The following is a 19,811-nucleotide window of genomic DNA, read 5'->3' on the forward strand; positions in this document are numbered from 1 at the left end:
TCACTGAGGGCAGAAGGGGACTAAGAACCCGAGCCTTTTCCAAAAGCAAGGCACTGTCTGGGGCCCATAACTTGCAAGGTGCTGGCTTCATTGCTCTGACAACATGAAGGATGTTTGGTTTTATTCCCAGTGCTGTTATCATTTATCTTCCTCTTGTAAGACCTGGCACCCTCCACCTGTTCCCTCTTCCTTCTCACTCTCTCCCAACCCCCACACTCAATCCAACCTCCCTATTTGCCTGACCCCCCTGCCACTGAGAGGAGCCCTCTTGTATGTACCCCAAGGAAACTCTCCCCTATTGGTTCCCAGAAGCCCAAGGGATACCCCTGTTGAACTCAACTCTTAAACATTTGCTGAGCAGTTCATCTGGACAAAGTACTGTGCTTGAGGCTTTGGGTGGTAAAACAAAAAAAAACATCAATAAGACAAGTTCTTGCCTTCAAGGAATCTGTCTTCCAGCAAAGAAACAACTGTAGTGTCCTAGGCAGAGGGCATAAAACACAAAACACAGGCATGCCCAGAGAGAACCACATGTCAGGAAAGGCTGGGAAAGGGAGCGTAGAGGGCCTTTGAAAGAGCAGGGCAGCTGGGTGGAGGATGGAGGAAGACAGAGGCCTGGGTGAGGAGTGAGTGGGGAAGAAGACAACAGAAACAACAAATATCTTGGGAAAAAAAAACATGGCTGAGGACAGAAAGAGAGGAAGTCACAGCTGGAAGAGGAGCTACTGTATTGGAGCTGGTTTGAAGGTGAGAGGGGAGGAGCCAGTGGAATGGCAAGGCTGGAGGTACGAGAGAGAGGAAGTCACAATGGAGCAAAGCCCAGGCCAGGATGGGTGAGGCAGGGTCAAGACAGAGGGAGGGCTGCCCCTGATGGACAGGGTTTGCCCAGAGCTCCCTACTGAGGCAGCCAAGACTGTGTCAATAGAGGTTTCATAGCAATCATAGGCTGAGATAGAGTTGGGAGAGCAAGAATTTTATTGGAGTTGGGAGTCGGGGGTAGGGGGTTAACCTGTGAATGCTAAAAGGGAAGAAGCAGAATTGGTCTGGGAAAGACTGGGCCATAGCCTGACACTCTCCCTGTCCAATCTGCTTTTGTAGGCATTACTTCCTGTGTTGGCTTCCCAGGGCTTTGTGACAAATTACCACACCCTGAGTGGTTTCGAATTATAGAATAGAAACCTATTCTCTCACAGTTCAGGAGGCCAGAAGTTCAAAATCAAAATGTTGACAGGGTTGGTTCCTTCTGGAGGTTTGGAAGCAAAGTTGATTCCATGCTTCTTGCCTAGCTTCTAGAAATGGCTGGTGATCCTTGGCTTGGTGCTGTATCACTCCAGTCTCTGCCTCCATCTTCACATCCCCTTCTCTGTGTGTCTCTCCGTGTCTTCTCTTCTTACAAGGACACTAGTCCTGGGATTTAGCAATGTACCCTCGCCTGCAGCTGTGTCCTTTAAGGCAGCTCCATGTGGATGATTTAAATCTAGGATGATTTCATCTTGAGATCTTTAATCAATTATACCTGGAAAGACTCTATTTCCAAACAAAGTTAGATTAGAAATTCTGGGTGGTTGTGAATTTTGGAGGACATTATTCAACCCACTACACCCTCCCCCAATAAACGTCTTCCTAACTCCATCTCAGCATCTGCCTACCAGAGGGCCCAAACTGACCCCCTGGCAGACTGAGAACTGTAGGAATAAAAGCAGGTTCTTCCGCTGCTGGTATGGCCAAGAAATGGAAAGAGACAGGAGGTTTACTGATCTATTAATTTGATCAGCATGTATTTATTCCATATGGAAGATTCCAGAGTTGTGGTCTTGGTGGTAAAGTCTTAGGTGGCACTGAGGATGTGAGGGCTGATGCAGTAAACTGGAGTGGGCCATTGAGGGATTGGGGGAGCAGAAGAAGGGCTGAGGTGGGTCAGCAGCATGGACCCCTCCAGAGGACACTCGGGACTTACCTGCTAGCCTGCACTCTTCTTGGCAGGTCTTGAGGAACCATGACTGGCCACATCTGGGCTCTGTCTATTTCCCTCCTTGACCTTCGAGGAGAAGTAGACATTATGTTGAGAGCAATCACCATCACCATGATCAACAAACATACCGAAAGTATAAAACTTGGAAAGATGGGATTACGGATCAAAATAAAGGAAACTGGTAAACAAAGTCTCATCTTTGTATCTCCTCAGGAAATTGGGAACCTACCATGTACTGGAATAACTGCTGGGAACACGGCGAACTATGTGGCCACTATCCCTGGAAAGGTAAGACCTACACCTGAAACACAAGAGAATGCTGATGAGAAAACCCTTCCTTACCCCACTGGCATTTGGCTCCTTATATATTTTGATGCATGAAGTTATCTGTATTGTAAATGGATGGAGCCCCTAAAATTTGTGTCTGCAACTGAGAATTGCTTGAAAATTATCTTCTTCCTATTGGTTGGGTTATTAATTCATTACTGGGAGAGGTAGCAATTTCCATGTAAGTTGCGACTGGTGGCTTAATATGGTCTTCAGAGACGTACCCTTGCCTGCAGCTGTGCCTTTGAAGGCAGCTCCATGTGGATGCTTAGCACACTGAAGACATCCCCACAGCTACTTCTGTGGAGACAGTTGCACAGAGCTTAGGAGAAGGTTCTGCTGGCTACCTGAAAATTAGGACTGCACTCACCTGTACTCTGGGTTGGCAGAAGACCTAGTTGTGGATTGGTACTCAAGTGCAAAAAGCACTGTTCTGCCTAATTAATTCCTCTGCATTGATATTTTGTAGCATTCATGGAACTTTCTGGCATGTCCTGGTTCTGTAGAATGACAACTCTCTTGAAGTCTGGGTGATTTCTGTTCTTTGAGTGTGAAGTGAATTTGCAACTGAGGCAAAATAAAATATATAGGTGGTAAGGTTTTCAATCTTCTTCTATGCCCTCCAACCCACATTCTCTGCTAAAGAGGAGATTTTACTTACAGGATCAGCTTCTAGTCCTTCGTGACATTTTCCACTCAAGTCCTAGAAAATTATAGGTGTGTTTGGCGGGGGTGGGTGGGTGTGGGTGGGGTGGTTGTGAGCATGTTGTATTGGCCCACCCTAAGCACCCCCCACCACCAAAGACGTAGCCTCTGGAAGAGATTATTACTACCTGACTTGCCAAGTTATTCAGTTCTGTCTCAGGCTCCTGAATCCAACCTAAAGTTGATACACAGGAAGCAACCAGAGGACAGTTTGAGAGCTCAGAATCAGGGAACCTGTGAGTAGCCGAGAGTCTGTTTCCATTCCTGAAGGGTTGTGGGTAGAAGAAGGGTACAGCTTGCCTCATACGGCCCAGAAAGCAGGACCGGGATGGAGGATGGAGTAAGATGGGAAGTTATGAAAGGCAGAGAAGTGGACCCAATCCATTATTTGATGATTAAACATATACAAAGAAATGGGAATGGATTGATCAGCGTGCATTGTTGGCCAGATTTAGCGAAAAACAAAACAAAACAAAAAAACAGGACACTCTGTTAAATTTGAATTTCAGATAAACAATAAATCATCCCATACAATATTTGGGACATATTTATACTAAAACATTATTCATTGTTTATCTGAAATTCAAATTTAACTGGGCATCTTGTATTTTATCTGGACACCCTCCCAGGACAATGAGTTTTTGTCACTGAAGGTGTCCAAGCCGAGTCTGGGACACAGGTGGAAGGCTGTCGCATGGGGATGAGCTGAGATCTCAAATGGCAGCTTGGGTTGAAGAGCCCCACTCCCAATCAGGCAATCAGTTTCACCCTTTTCCCAGTTGTAGAGTATTCAGGTAAGGGGCATCCTCCTGCTCAGGGGAAGGGCTGTTAATTCACTGTCCATTTGAGCGTGAAGTGCATTTGCAACTGAGGCAACTGGGTCCAGCAGCAACTTGTTTAGAGCTCTGTCCTTAGTCACCTAGAGCAGCAGCTGGCATCCTGCATCCAAGAGCAGCTAGCCTGGGGATGATGCAGGTGTGGCCCCGCCAGGGCTGGACTCCCTCCGCCTTCAGCCCTTATCAAGCCTCTCTTGGGTGGTGAGCCGTTGCCTACCCCTAGGCCGCTGGCTCCCTTGGCCTGTCATCACCCACGCACACTCGATTAGGGGATTGGAGTGACTTACCACCGGGGCTCCTCTCCCCCAGGGTCAGCATTTGCATAGGGTGATGGATGCTGAGATGTCATCCAAACACATCCGCACTTTGCATTTTAAACAAAGCAATTTCCAGAGGAAGCTGGGGGAGCTTTGTCTCCTTCCAGGAAAGGTTCCTCTGAATCACATTGTCTTTCCTTTTGGCCAGCAGTTTCCACATCTGCCCTGAGGCCCTCCCCTCTATTGGCCTCCCGTCCCTGCTTCCCCCCACCTAATGACCTCAATGTGAAGCAGAGGGTAGCCTGGGACATAGAATAAAGGAAGACACAGGTCCCTGGCCAAGACCAGGCAAGGACCACCCAGGCTTTCCTCTGTATCTGACACTGGTGTCTCCTTCCCATTCCCCATCCTGCAGGACACCCATGACTAGGATAGGAGAACAATCTTAGCCAGGACAAGCCCCCTATAAGGCATGGTTTGTGGGACACAGAACATCTGCTCCAAACATCTCTGCCCTGCAAACGTCTCCATGTCCCACGGTGCAAGCCAGGCATTGCCTCCTAAGATCCTTCTGTGTTCTGTCTGGGAATATGGGATTCCTTCTGCCTAAGCTCTGACTTCTCCTATCATACAGTTAAGACTTTTTCCTCTTAGTAAGTCTGAGCCTTCACCCCAGGGACCTCTAGGATGATGATAAAAATGTCAGCATAATATAAGTGCCTAAGGTTCGGCTGAATTTTTTTCTCCAAAGACACGTGGAAAGGAATAAGGTAGGAGGATTTCTGTCCCCTGTAATGTAGTCTGAAGGCAGCAGCATCATCTTAGCTCAGTTACTTCTGCAGAGCATGTCTTTGGGTAAAGTCACTTAACCAGCAAACTGGCACAGCAGTGCCTCCTCTGGTGGCTCCACTGTCACAGAGCACAGGAGCTGCTCGGCACAGAAGTCTCCAAATGCATGCTTGTGTCTCCTCTCTCCCTTCCTGCCCTGATGGAGATGTTAGTAAGCTGACCTGGGTTGGGGACAAGCCGTGCCTGGCAGGGGTGAGGGGCAGACATCTGTAGCTGGGGGAGGCTTCCGTGAGGCCATGGGTACCTTACAGTAAAAGGAGGGTTGGGGAGGAGCAAACACTTGTTAAGTGTCTACTATGCACCCAGTCTTAGACAACAATTTCATAGTCTGAAATATGACATGGTGGTTAGGAGAAGAGACGTTAATTGAACTCATACAGATCTGGATTCAAATCTGACCTCTGTAACCTCAAGCAAGTAGAATAAGATTTCTGAGTGTTAGTATCCCATAAAATGAAGGCAGTGGCATTTACAGTGGACACTCATTGTGAGGAATGAAGGGCCTCATATGTGTGAAGTGTCTGGGATATGGGAACACCCACTAATGCTGCCCATTAGCGTCCTCACTTGGTGTGATCAGCTGCATTGCACAGATTGGGAGCGGAGGTGGCTTGCCCGTGGCCATGCAGCCAGTGAGTGGCAGGGCAGACTTCTGGGCCTCAGCTGGTCTGAATCTGAAACCCAGGTTTCATCCCATAGCCAGTCCATGGACAACAAAACTCTTGACCCACTGTCTTCAGGTAGGGGAGACAGATCTGACCCAATCACTCCCCTGCTTGAAACTTCGCAGGATTTCCCACTGCTCCTGCCATGCTGAGCAGTGTCCTCAACGATCTGGCCCTCGCAATTTCCAGCCTTCTCTTTTCTTCCTCATCCTCTGCCCCCACTCAACCAATCAGGTGGTCTTCTTCCAGTTTTTTGGGCAGGCATGGAGCAGAGCAGCCTCTCTCTCTCTCTTTCTCCCATGGACAGCGTTTCTCTTCTGTCTTCCTGATACAGTGTTCCCTCCCTCACCTTGTTAACTCCACTCCTTCGGGACTTGGCCTCAACCTGCTGCCCCAGGGCTGATGTCCTTGGACAACTGTTCTTCACCATCCCTACCACTAAAGGCCAGGTTGGTGCCTGCCTCCATTGAAGTCTCTCTTATATTGCTAAAAGTCTCCTGTAATAAGATACACTCGTGAACCACTAGTTCAATGTTTACCTTCCCTGCTGGACTCTGAGCTCCCACCTTACCCTGCAAATCCAGCCCTGTGCCAGATGACGAATGAATGAGAAACAGATAATGAGTCAAATGTCAAGGAAAAACTGGAAGCCATTCTTCTAGAAGGGCCCCTGTGTTCCATCTAGAGTTCCAGGAAACACAGTGTGGGGGCATCAACTCTTGTTACCAAGCTCTTCTCCCCGATGCCACCTGGTCTCACTCTACCCTGACACTTCTATCAGGGGCAAACATTCCATGCTCTGCATGGACAGTTTCTGTTCAGACTCAGCCTTCAAGTCCAAGGAGAGACTGCTCCAGTAGAATTAACTGGGAAAATTTAGGAGCATTGGAGGGCAGAGGGCACACCTTAGGTTGGAAAGGCCTTGCCTTGCTGGGTGCTTGCTGAAACAAGACTTAAAACAACTGCTTGGCCGGGCGCGGTGGCTCACGCCTGTAATCCCAGCACTTTGGGAGGCTGAGGCAGGCGGATCACGAGGTCTGGAGATCGAGACCATTCTGGCTAATACGGTGAAACCCTGTCTCTACTAAAAATACAAAAAAATTAGCCGGGCGTGGTGGCGGGCGCCTGTAGTCCCAGCTACTCGGGAGTCTGAGGCAGGAGAATGGCGTGAACCCCGGAGGCAGAGCTTGCAGTGAGCCAAGATTGCGCCACTGTACTCCGGCCTGGGTGACACAGCGAGACTCCTTCTCAAAAAAATAAAAAATAAAAATAAATGAATAAATAAAACAACTGCTACAACCTTTGAGCCTGGAGGTGGGTCCCAGAGGGGCACATCCTGGTTCTGCAGAAGGACAATGCACACAGCAAAGCCTCGGGGCAGGCAAGGGGCAGCTCTCTTGGGTTCACAGTTTCTGTTCTTGGAGTGTGAAGTGAATTTGCAACTGAGGCAAGATAAAAGACATAGGTGGTGAGGTTTCCAGTCTCCCTACACCGCCCCCGCCCCATATCCTCTGCTGAAGAAGAGATTTTGCTCACTGGATCAGCCTCTAGCCCTTAAACCTGTGCAGGAAAATGGGAAAAATGTTTAAGGGGCTACGAAGTCTGGATCAGGGATGGATCAGTGAGGGAGGGATGAGAAGGGGAGTGAAGACTTGTGGCACTTTCAGTTGTTTTGGGGTTTGCTGAGTTGTTGTTTCTTTGCAAGTGACTGGCTGGGCATTAAACATGGCATTGGGGTTTCACCTGGGACATGTATTAAATAAGGATCTTAAGAATGAGATTGATAGGTTGCCCTCTTGGTGCAGTGGGCAGTCCATCAGTGTCATAATCTGAAGAATGGGGTTGATAGCTGGGCGCAGTGGCTCACACCTGTAATCCCAGCACTTTGGGAGGCTGAGGCAGGTGGATTGCTTGAGGTCAGGAGTTTGAGACCAGCCTGGCCAACATGGTGAAACCCCATCTCTACTAAAAATACAAAAATTAACTGGATGTGGTGGCAGGCGCCTGTAATCCCAGCTACTTGGGAGGCTGAGGCAGGAGAATTGCTTGAACCTAGGAAGCGGGGGTTGCAGTGAGCCAAGATCATGCCACTGCACTCCAGCCTGGACAACAGAGAAAGACTCTGTCTCAAAAAAAAAAAAAAAAAAAAAAAAAAAAAAAAAAAAAAAGAAAAAGAAAAAAAAGGGGTGGGGTGGAAGTACAGACCACATGACAGATGTGCTGTTCTCAAGTGTTGCTGGGCCAGCCGAGGCACCTTGTTGGCCCTCTCCTTTTTGCCCACCCCTGTATTAGTCTTGCTCCAAGCTTGTCCTGTCTGCCTGTGGGAGGAGGGAATGGAAAGATCTGCCTGTCCTTCTCCTTCACAAGGGAAGTGGAAGAGACTCTTCAGTACCCAAGTGAAAGCCCTGGTGCCTTATGGCTTGGTCCTGGTTTGTGGCAGCTGACAATGAGATCTTTGCATAGATGGGTGGGACATTTGGGCTGATAAGGAAGAGATGTCTGTAGAAGTGAGATCAATCACCTGGAAAAAGTAAGTAGGAGAAAAGGTCTCAAAAGTCGCTTAGTTCTCCTCCCCCACCATTCTGCAGAGAAGGCTTCACTTCTTACCATCAGACGCTGGACTTCGAATGGCCAGCCCCAGGAGCCCCTGCCCATCCCAGGCAAGGGGAAGAAATAATGAGAGAAAACCCAGAGGTAGACCAGAAGTGTAGGGACAGACAGCCAGGGACTGGGGCCACTTTGGCTGAGGAAGAAGAGGATGTGGAGTCACGTTTGTTCTTAGCGCACTTCAACGGGGGCCTCTTAAATCTGCCAAGAAGGGTCTCCACTTCTTTGAGACCTGAAGCCACAGGTGCTGCCTGGCTTCACAAAATCAAAAGTTGACATAGAAAGGAACCAGGCCGGGGCAGACTGCAGGACCAGAGCAGTCTCTCCTTGGACCTGAAGGCTGAGTCTGAACAGAAACTGTCCATGTGGAGCATGGGATGTTTGCCCCGATGGAAGTGTCAGAGTAGAGTGAGGCCAGATGGGGTGCAGATGGCACTGGGGGGAAGAGCTTGGTTGGACCTGAATGCTGAGTCTGAACAGAAACTGCTCATGCAGCGCGTAGGATGTTTGCCCCTGGTAGAAGTGTCAGGGTAGAGTGAGACCAGGTGGGGTGCAGAAGGCACTGGGGGGAAGAGCTTGGTAGCAGGAGTTGACGCCCCTACACTGTGTTTCCTGGAACTCTGGGTGGAACACAGGGGCCCTTCTAGAAGAATGGCTTCCAGTTTTTCCTTGATAATGCCCAGAGTACATCTAAATCAGTGTTTCTCAACTTCAGCATCACTGACATCTGGGGTGAGATAATTCTTTCAGTGGGGGGCTGTCCTGTGCCCTGTAGGATGTCCGGCAGCATCCCTGACCTCCACCCCTGGAGCTATGCTCAGTGTGACAACCAAAGATGTCTCCAGACATTGCCAAGTGTCCCCGGGGGGAAAATTGCCCCCATTTGTGAACTCCTGGCCTAAATCTAGTCAAGCAGTTGTGTACTTGCCAGTCCAGCGAGCTTTTCAGCACCCCACACCCTTTTTGAAAAATCAAGGGCGAGGTTATAGTTCTGATTCTTCCAGCGAGGGTCTTTTCCCCAGAAGCTCACTTTTGGGTTATTTCGCTCAGCTGACAAATAATGACATAAAAGGTGATCGCTAAGCTCCTTCTACTCCATAAATCTGTGTTCACCGGATTAATTTAATTTATTGCCTATGAGGACAGGTAGAGAACAATGGAGGGGTTGGCTGGGTGTGAGAAGGAATTCTCAGCTGGGAAAGACCACCAGTGCTACATCTGTTATTGGGGGAAGCACATTTCCTGTTTCCTGTTTAGCTGGTCCTACGGTCTAAGGCCTTTTTGGCGATATGTCTCCCCTGGACTTGTGATAGCATCTCACCCTTAACACGACTGATTCTCCCACCCAGTCCCCAAGCTTGCCCTCCCTCAGTCTTTCCCATCTCAGTGGATAACAACCTTACTCCTTCCAGTTTCTGCGGCCGAAATCTTTGGAATTACCCACATCTCCTTTCTTTCTCTCACATTCCACATTCAATTTATCAGCAAATCTGGTGGCTTCAAAATAGATCTAGAACCTAAGCATTTCTTTTATTTTTATTTTTATTTATTTTTTTGAGACAGAGTTTTGCCGTGTCACCCAGGCTGGAGTGCAGTGATGCAATCTCGGCTCACTGCAACCTCCGCTTCCCAGCTCAAGCTATCCTCCAGCTTCAGACTCTTGAGTTGCTGGGACCACAGGTGCAAGCCATCATGCCAGCTCATTTTTGCATTTTTTTGTAGAGACAGGGTTTCACCATGTTGCCTAGATCTCCAACTCCTGAGCTCAAAGTGACCCACTCACCTTGACATCCCAAGGTGCTAGGATTACAGGCATAAGCCACTGTGGCCAGCCCCCAGTGCTTCTTAACACCTGCTCTGAAATGTCCCTGCTCCAAGCCATAGTCACCTCACCAGTGGTCTTCCAGCTGGTCTTCCTGCTTCCATCCTGTCCTCTTGGAGCATGTTTTTAACACAGCAGCCAAAAGAGGAGAGGGATAACCAAAGCCCCCATGAAAAGTTTGGGGCAAAACTAAGATGGGGTGGACACAAAGGTGGGACCAGTCAGGTGCCTCTGGTGGCCCAGGGAGACTTGAGAATGACACACCTGTCCCATGTACTTCCACCCTGGCCCCATTCTCAGACCCCTATTTAAATACATGACCCAGATAAAACCCCAATGCCATGTTCAATGCCCAGCCAGACACTTTCAAAGAAACAACAGCCCAGCAAACCACAAAACAACTGAAAGTCCTGTTAAAATGCATGACCACGTCACCCCTATATTCAAACGCTTCCACTGGTTCCTCATGTAATCTCTTAGCGTGAGAGCCACACTTACTATGGCCTTGTGTCCCTTGTTCCCCAGGGCCTCACCCATTCCATTTCACCCACACACCTTTCCTTGATGCTTACTGAATACGCCAAGCATAGTCTTACCCCAGGGCTTTTGCCCTGGCTGCTCTTTCTGCATGAAGAGCTTTCCCTCCATCAACCCACATAATCCTCACTTTCTTTAACTTTTATTGTTGAATGTAACATCCTCATTGAGACTGCTCTGACCACTCCTTTAAAAATTGTAGCCTCCACCCCATTTCTGATCACCCATACCTTGCTTCCCCCCAACTCACTTACACTATATACATTCAAACAAACTATGTAATTTGGTTATTTGCTGTGCTTATTTTCTCTCTTCCTCCCAATTGACTGTCTGCTCCATGAAGAATGAAGATGGATTTTGTTTGTTCTTGTTTCTCTTTTTTTTGAGGTGGAGTCTCCCTCTGTCGCCCAGGCTGGGGTGCAGTTGTTCGATCTCGGCTCACTGCAACCTCCACCTCCCGGGTTCAAGTGATTCTCCTGCCTGAGACTCCCCAGTAGCTGGGACTACAGGTGCGTGCCACCATGCCTGGCTAATTTTTGTATTTTTAGTAGAGACGGGTTTTCACCATATTGGCCAGGTTGGTCTTAAACCCTTGACCTCGTGATCCACCCCCCTAGGCCCCCCAAAGTGCTGGGATTACAGGTGTGAGCCACTGTGCTCGGCCTTGTTTGTTCTCTTTACGGAGATAGTCTCCATGCCCAGAATAGGGCCTGGAACAGGGCAGATCCTCAGTAAATATTTGTTGAATGAATAAAAGAATGAATGAATGACTATTAGCTGAATTTTTCCCCTTTCTTTGAAGCTTCACTTTTTTGCGAACAAAAAAAAAAAAAAAGAGATAGGCTAGAGAATGAATGGAGATGGAGGTATGGATGATAGTTAAGTCTTTGAAAATATGAGCTATTAGTTGGTCTGATCACAATTACATGTATAAATGGAAAAAGTAGCACAGAATATCCTAATATACAGATAATCAAATAAAGATTTTCATTTTGACTGCACTACATGATATTATGGTTGACTTTCTTTTGTAATTACTTTTTTCTTAAGATAGCAACATAAATACCAGCCATGTGTACATTCTTTTAAGGTGAATTACCTGAAAACAATCTACAAATTGAGTACTTTCATTCCCACAAGTACATAATGCATATCATGCATGAAAGTGTTGAATGCAAAGATAACCATGTGGTTCTTATCTTCCAAGAGCTTCAGGAGACTCGCAAACCTCTCACTGAAAGTTGACCTGACCCTGAGCTGTCCACGTATGTGGGTTCTGTGGGCATTATGGTTGGCTGTCTTCTAGATTTCTAGACTTCCAGCCTACCCCTTTCCCACAGTGTGGCAGCTAGGCCATTGAGTGGAATTGATTCTACCCCAAGCTGGTCATGGGCATTCATTAAGGGATAGATAGAAAACCCAGTGGAGTTCAGAAAGAAGTTCAGACATTTTCCATGGTTGCAGAAAGAGATTTTCTCTCCCCCAGGGTGTGAAACAAAAAACTGGCAGCCTTCTTGCTACCAGGAAAGAGGCCAGCATAAGGATGAAACAAACACACAGAAGAACTGGGGGAATCAGAAAAGTTGAACCATAACCCTATTTACTTTGTGAATCTCTGGATCAAACCCTGCCTGATGCCTACCCCACTTCTGGACACACATATAAATCCAGTAAGCTGGTATAGGCTAAGGTGTCTTTTATTTGCAACAAAAGGCATCTTGAAATGTCTTCTTTGATCTCTTTCAGGCCCTCCCCTCTGCTTCTCACTGGTCCTGAGTGTGTCCTGGAATGACATGTGGGCTGTGCTATCAGTGTTGTGTGTGTCACAGATGCAATTCAAAATCCTAAGGCAATGAATTGGTTTTCATTCACATATATCTGATATCTCGTTTCTCTGGCATTAATGAAAATAATCGATTACCTTACCATTAATATTAAAAGCATAAAAGCAACAGGGAGCTTCTCAGACATGCAGCATACTTCTCCAGTTGCATTCCTGAGCTTTGCTGAGGAACATGCTTTTAAAATGACACCTTGGGACTTCCCAGGGAACACTAAGGCTGGGTTGCCTCTCCCAACGGCCTCTCCTAGCCTCAGCCTGAAACCCAAGGGCAGTGCTGTCCGGGGGACAGTCAGCCCAGAAAGACAATGTGTGAAGAAACTCAATAGTTCCTTTCCTTATTTATTAGATTCCAGATACATGGGACCAGGATGGAAGCATCCTAGGGCATTTGATTTACATGGGGGTTTCTGGGAGAACATATACAGAAGAAGAAAGACGTACAAGTAGGTGATACGGCAATGGGGAGCTGCCATTTTAAAAAATATATACATCTTAAGAAGCCATTCCAGCCATATTATCATTATTAGAAAATAAAACAATCTTTCCACATAGTGCTTTTCTTTGGTGCTGTTCCATGAGCATGGACTCTGGACCCTTCAGTCTTCTTGTCACAAGCTGGTCACCCTCCCCTGTCACTTCCATCTGCACAGAGGGAGGGCAGAGTCTATGGGGAAAGGAGGTCCCCCCTGACAGAGGTGGGTGCAGGTTCCAGCTCCTCTGAGGCTCTGCCATGGCCTCCTGACTCTGCTGGAGTCTTGAGAGCCTCTTACTTGGTTCTTAAAGTGTGGCCCGAGGAAGTTCCCTATATGCAAAGATTGGTTTTCACACATGATGAGTTCACAAAGTGACAAAGCCAGTCTGGAAACTTTAGAACGTATGAGGACAAGGGGACCAAACAAAACCCAGCCATACCACCTTCTCCATGGTTGGATTTTTATGTTTTATTTCTTGGTTCATTTCAAATGACCTGTATCATGAGAATACAACTGAGACAGGCTGTTTCCTCTTTACAGATTTTCCAGAAATGGCAGGTTTAGGGTAAACTTGAGATCTGTTCCATTATGGGGAGGGTCCCCTAAACTCTCCTCACTTCACCACCTTCCACTAAGTCAGTCCTCTCCCTTCCCCGGAGAGGGTCCTCATCTTGCCAGGCTTCCAGCTAAGAAGTTGGCCCCTGAACTTCTTTTGTGAGTGTCCAATGGACCCCTTCAGTACCAGGAACTTTCCCATTGGATGGAAGTCCATTGTTACTGACACATTTCCTGTTGTGATCTGAGTTTTAAGTATAAAAGCAGCTTCCATCTCATGGACACCAACCATCAGGGCATCCGCCCCACTCTGCTAGAGGGGCTCTGAAGTGAGGGCACTCGCAGCAACACTAGATCCAGTGAGGCACAGCTGCCCAGTGTGCAGAACACCCACTCGCTCCAAGCCAGATTTTACATGGTGAGCCAGAAATGCTTTCCCTAGCAAAGGACAGCAGATGCCAGCTGGGCACGATGCCCTGCTGCCTGGGTCCTCCAGCTTGAGCAGCAAGTGACAGAGCAGGGTGCTACCTCGGCCCCGCTGCAAGGACACAGCACAGTGAGAGACTGAGGGACCCCCAAAGCACACACCCCAAGGTCTCTACTGTGAAGGTTTCCCCGGAGCAGAACCTCAGGGCAGAGCCTCTAACACTGTGCTAGACTTGGTTTGTAGCTGGTGCTCCTTGATGCCGAGAAGGGGCCTTTGCCCCGAATGTGTACCTCCACCCAAATGAGGGAAGATGGGCTGCATGGAGGACTAGGGATGCAGCATCCTGGGTAACGGCTCCAGTGCCTACTCATCAAGTGACTCAGACCCGATTCCCCACAGGCGAGGGGAGCTGGAGGGACACATCACTGGTCTGGGAGGGCTCTTGGAATCCTTAACATTTTCTGTGTGGGACACCATCAGAGAGCTGCTCTGCAGTTTGTGGATTTCAGCCAGCCCTCCCTCCTGTCTGGGATGACCTCAGCATGTCCCAGCCCAGAAGCCCAGGCCGGGAGGTTCCTGGGGTAGAGCCAGGGAGGTGGGACCAAGGCTTCCATGGAAAAGCTGCAGAAAGGCACCTGGCCTCCTGGTGTCCTAGTGCCGGGTGAGATCTGCCTGCCTCTCTCGTTGAGGGGGTTGGACTAGAAGGGCGTGGATTGGGGATCCCCGGGGGGTTGCTGTGATCCCTGCTTACGAAGGCAGCTGATTGGAAGGGGCATTTTCCATCATGGCTTGACACTCTTTCATCCTTGGGAGATCCTCTAAGCTGCTCTTGGCCAACCTGTGAGCACAAATGGGTGTTCAGGGCTGCCCCTTGAGTTAGTGAAAACTTTTCATGGCCATCCATAGAAATAGGGTTGACCCACTGTCCCCATGTGCCTGGGGTAGAGGAGTTTCCTGGGACAAAGAAACATCCTGGAGAAACCAAGACGGTTGGTCACCTGGCACAGCCAGGGAGACTGCAGGGGTCCTGCCAGAGAGCTGGCATGCTCGCGGTGCCCAGGGGAGCTACACCAAACCTCTGGTCGCCCAAGTGTGGTAGGAGGGCACCCCTCCTGTGGCACTGGTACACTAGCCCTGCGGCATGATGCTGAGTGCAGGGAAGGGAAGCCAGGAAGGATGAGGCAGGCCACCCCGCTGAGCTCCCTCCCTTTGGGGCTCCCCTGCCTACTTATCTCAGCTGCTGGACCTTTCTGTGCTTGGCAAAGATGAGTCTGGGTCTCTGTTCATCCTGCCCTGATGCTCCCCCCGGGGTGCTCTCAGATGGAGCCAGGCTCCTGAGCTTCTCACAGGCTCACCTGGCCTTGAGGGAGAGGGGGAAGGCAGAAGAGGGAGAGGGTTCTGGGGAGGATGGTGTGGTCCCCGCTCTTCTCTGTGCCAGCACGTACCTGTCTATAGACCCTGGAGTCGCTGTGGCTGGCTGAACCCACTGGGTGAGTGAGCTCTGAGGTAGGGTCAGGAAGTAGCGGGGGACTCCCCGGGGGAGGAGAAGAGGAGGAGGACAGGTGGACACCAGCGTGGTGGGTGACAGGCAGGGGGGTAGGCCCCGAGGGGTGGGGTGCCCAGGAAGCACTTGAGCTCTAGCTGCTGCTCTCCTGTGGGTCCGCCCTGGCTGAAAGCTGAGTGGAAACTGTGGAAGGTATGGGGCCTCTTGAGGGGCCCCAGAGGATCTCAGAGCAGGCAGGGCCTCTGGAAGAAAGATACTGTTGTCCCTTGCGTACCTGTCCTCTGCGGAAGGAAAAGCTCCAGGTGGTATCCAGCCTGAGCAGTGCCCACCCAGGCCGCAGATGGGGGAGGGGGCAAGGGAGTTAGGAAATGCACATGCTGCCTCTTGGTGGCTCGGTGGAGGGGAGGGGGCACTTGCTCCGGTGGTCTCCACTTCGAAAGGGAGTCAGCCCTGGCCTAGGCCTCCACACCGCCCATGGAGAAGGAAAGACATACCAAAGAAAAAGCCAGTTACAGACGAGCCCCACACCCCTGCCCCCCCATCCCTGTCCCCCGCCCCACTGCACCCGGGAGTCTGCACACAGCCAGGAGGTGAGAAACCCCTGCCTCTGGGACAGCTCAGAGCCATGATACAGGGGTTGAAGGTGGAGGCTGGTGGCTGTGGAGGTCTCCACCTCGGTCTGTCCGTTTGTCCGTCTGTAGGTGGGCATTGGTCCGTGTGCGGGGCCATCACACCTTGGCCTCCAGCATCTCCAGGAAGAGTTTGTGCATGGGCACTTTGCCCTGCAGTTTGACGCTATAGAAGTGCTGCACGGCCTTGGCGGCCGTCTGCCGCAGCAGGGGCAGTGTCAGCAGCAGCTTGCCCGTCCTCCGGGGCTCCTCATGGCGCTGGCTCAGCTCGTAGTCCTGCAGCGCCTCGTGCAGCAGGTCCTGCAGCTTCTGGACGGCCTCCAGATCCTCGATGTACATGGAATCTGCAGGCACAAGGACGAGCATTAGCAGGCTTGGCCGGGGAGTGCTGCCTGGCGCGGGGGCCATCTTGGGGTCCAGGAGGCAGCATGCAGGCAGGCAGGGGTATCTTCAGAACCCTCTCTTCACAGAGAGCCAATCTGAGGCTCAGAGAGGTCACAGAAGCTAATGACAGAGCTGGGACTCAAACGCAGGGAGAGACTGGCGTCTACAGGGGACATTTCTCAAGAGGTCACCAGGGGGTGGCAGCAGAGACCCTGGAGCCAGACTGTTGGAATCCTGTATCCCTTACTTGCAGGCTGTGTGACTTTAGGCAAGTTATTAACTTCTCTGAGTCTCATTTTCCTCACTTGTAAAATGGGATAATAGCCATGCCTACCTCAAGGGCTTAAAGGAGTTAAACAGGTCAAGCGTTTATAACAGAACTTGTCACAAATCAGTGCCCTGGTAGCGGTATCACCCCTACCACCACCCCTAGCCCCATCACTACTATCACCATGACAACCACTGCAGCTGCCGCTGCCAGGCACCAGCTCCCCAGGTCTTCAGTGCAATCGCTAACCTGACAAAATTCTGGCTATAGGACACAGAATACAGGCACAGATATAGGGGCTGAGCTCTGTGTCAGGGTGGCAGCATGAGGCACGGTGATGGAGGGAGCTATTGGGAGTTCTCTAAAATCTTGGGAAAGGTTTTGAACTTAGGCCATGACCTAGGGGTTCAAACAAAATTTACCTATATCCCAGCACGGCAGGGAGGCACCTGCTGATGGCCACATTACAGCTGGGTCTGAGCCGGCTGTAAAACACAGGAGTGAGGACTCACAGGGTGGTGGTGAGGGTGACTGAAGCAGCACATTACCCAGAGCTTGGTCAGCACCTGGTCAATGTCAGGTAGTGTTATTCCTATGGGGACTCAGGCTGGGGGGGAGTGTCCTTGCAGGGTTGGGTCTTCACTGGCCCCACACCCAAGCCTCCTCCACATTTTTCTGCTCCCTGCTACCAAGGCAGTGGCACTCCTTCGTCATCAGGTGGGAGTTGAAGCAAGGCCCCATTCCTACACTCTCGGCCACTTACAGAGTGTGGACCTAACATGGCTGGGCCCTGCTATGTGGGCTCCTGACTCCTGCCAGCTCTCTCTCCCCACCCTCTCCATCCTCCCCTGACTCGCCCCAAGGAGGACAAAATTGGCAGCTGCCTTTGACCAAAAATGAAATAAAATAACATTGCAAGATTAATTTCTTTGCAATCCATCAGCAGGTCTGTATCGATGGCATTGATAAACTGTTAATTACAAAATCAATGGCTATGAATTTTTCCTGCTGTCAGGGAGCTTTGGGGATGGCTGGGATGTGGGGTAAATGGCAGCCAGCAGGCTCCCAGGGGGCCGTGGTGTGGGGTCACAGTCTGTCTCTGATGTGCTTGGGCACTTCTGCCCAGCGTCAGCCGCCTGAGCCACTGGACCCACACCTGAGTCATCCCGTGCACTCAGCCTCAGCAGTGGCACCCATGGCGGCCCTGGGGGCTGCTGCTAGGACACCTCAATGGTCTCCTGGCACCCATCCCTCCTCCAGCCAACACATTTTCTCTATCATGCCTGGGTGATCTTTCTCCCTCAAGGCTGGGGCAGGTCACTCCTGCACAACCCTTCCTGCCTCCCTGTACTGACCCCATCACAATCCAATCCCTTCACAGCCCTTGAGCTTCTGGTCTGACCCCAGCCTGCTTTTCTAGCCTCTCCCTGAAACTGGCCTGTTCTTTCCCCATTTTCTGTCTGGAGCTGATGGCCCCACTATAGAAGTTTACCCTCCCTCTTCCCATCCTACTGAACCATCTCTTGCTTTAAGACCCCACTCAGATTCTACCTCCCCAGCTGAAAACAATTTACTCTTCCTGCCTTGAGCCCTTTACATGATCCTCTCTCATGCCAGGAATCACTGGCTCTTTCTGCCACATCCAAGCTCATGTCTTATCTCCCTTGGAAGCAGGAGCTACATCCAACTGGCTCCCCTTCCCCAGCCCACCCACTATGCCCCGCAGAGCCCAACAGAAACACAATGACCTAGGAGGGATCTGTGCCAAGCACGGTGGCCACGGCCTTATGTGCGTCACTGCACATTCTTCACAATGAGCTGCTGTTCTCCCTATTTCACAGATGAGGAAACTGAGGCTCACAAAGGTCAGGTTGCCAGACACTCAGCCAGCAGGTGGCAGAGGGAGGATTTGAACCCAGGTCTCACTGACCCTGAAGTACACGCTTTAAACCCAGCCTGCTCAAAACATGGTACACAGACTGGCTCCTGCCTGCCCTCTGGATGTTACTGATCTGTGATAAGAAACTGAGAGTAAGCATTTAGAAACTTTATAGCACTTTGGAAGGATGATTTATATTTATGTCTGTTATATGTAAAAATTTAAAAATTTGGCTCATGTTTTGTACATCTGGTTTTTAATTTCATTTTTTTAATAATTTATTTTTGTTGTATTTTACAAAATGATCTGTCCATAATGGATTGAACATTTTGAAACATTTAAAAATGGGTCCTTCATCACAGGTACTTTGGCAAGCACTCCTTTAAATCATTACTTTATTTTATTTATTTATTTATTTCTGAGAAAGGGTCTCACTGTGTTGCCTAGGCTGGAAAACCATTATTTAAAAAAAAAAAAAAAAAAAAAAAGACTAGCCAGCCTGCTTTCTGAGTATCTACTTGATAACAACAGGGCCTCATGCTCAACCCCTCCGTGCTGGGAAGGAAGCATTCCCCTCATCAAGGCCTGCGGCTCTCTGGAATAAGCACTGTGTGTTCCCTCTTGGGGGTCAGCCAAGGCCCTGAACGTCACAAACTCCTCCTCCACCTCCAGCTTCTCATCCTGTGCACCAGCTGCAGGATGGCTCTCTATGTGTCGCTGGGGCAAGAAGTCCAGAGACCTGAAACCTCATACCATGTGACAAAGTGCACTCAGGCAAAGTCTGATGCCAACAGAAGTTCCTGATGGATTCATATTGACAAACCACCACGGATCCTCAGGTAGGGGTGTGTGTGTATGTGTGTATACACATGTATGTGGTGCATATGTGGGTATGTGTGTGCACATATGTGTGTTCACATGTGTGTGTATGTGTGGGTGTGTATACATGTGTGTGTGTTTGTATGTATGTGCATGTGTTTGTATGTATACATGTGCGTGTGTTTGTATGTATGTGCATGTGTTTGTATGTATACATGTGCATGTGTGTATGTGTGCAGGTCCATGTGAGATCAAGGGAAGAGCAGCTGAAAGCTGGTGTGGTGTGGTCCGGTACTGAGGACCAAGTAAGAGTGGAGGAGACACTACCTCTTTACTCGCCTCTCCCAACACAGACAAGATTGAGCTCTGCGTCTGGTGTAACTTAGGAGAGCCCAGAATAGAGGACTTGAGCTCCAAGGCCTGGCCAGCTTCCTGCACCTGGCTTTGTGCACC

General features: G+C 49.7%; 1 protein-coding gene across 1 annotated transcript in view; it reads right to left on the bottom strand.

The window, feature by feature from the left end:
* Nucleotides 1-12,744: 12,744 nt before the first annotated feature.
* Nucleotides 12,745-19,811, bottom strand: part of ESRRB (estrogen related receptor beta) — a 64,258-nt gene continuing 57,191 nt past the window's right edge. Inside the window, 4 exon segments of the mRNA XM_030804309.1 lie at nt 12,745-13,886; nt 14,511-14,563; nt 14,566-14,713; nt 16,114-16,352. Of these exon segments, the coding sequence (XP_030660169.1) occupies nt 13,860-13,886; nt 14,511-14,563; nt 14,566-14,713; nt 16,114-16,352 (467 nt within the window). The 3' untranslated portion in view covers nt 12,745-13,859.

This window comes from Nomascus leucogenys, chromosome 22a (genome assembly GCF_006542625.1).
Source record: "Nomascus leucogenys isolate Asia chromosome 22a, Asia_NLE_v1, whole genome shotgun sequence".
Taxonomy (NCBI): domain Eukaryota; kingdom Metazoa; phylum Chordata; class Mammalia; order Primates; family Hylobatidae; genus Nomascus; species Nomascus leucogenys.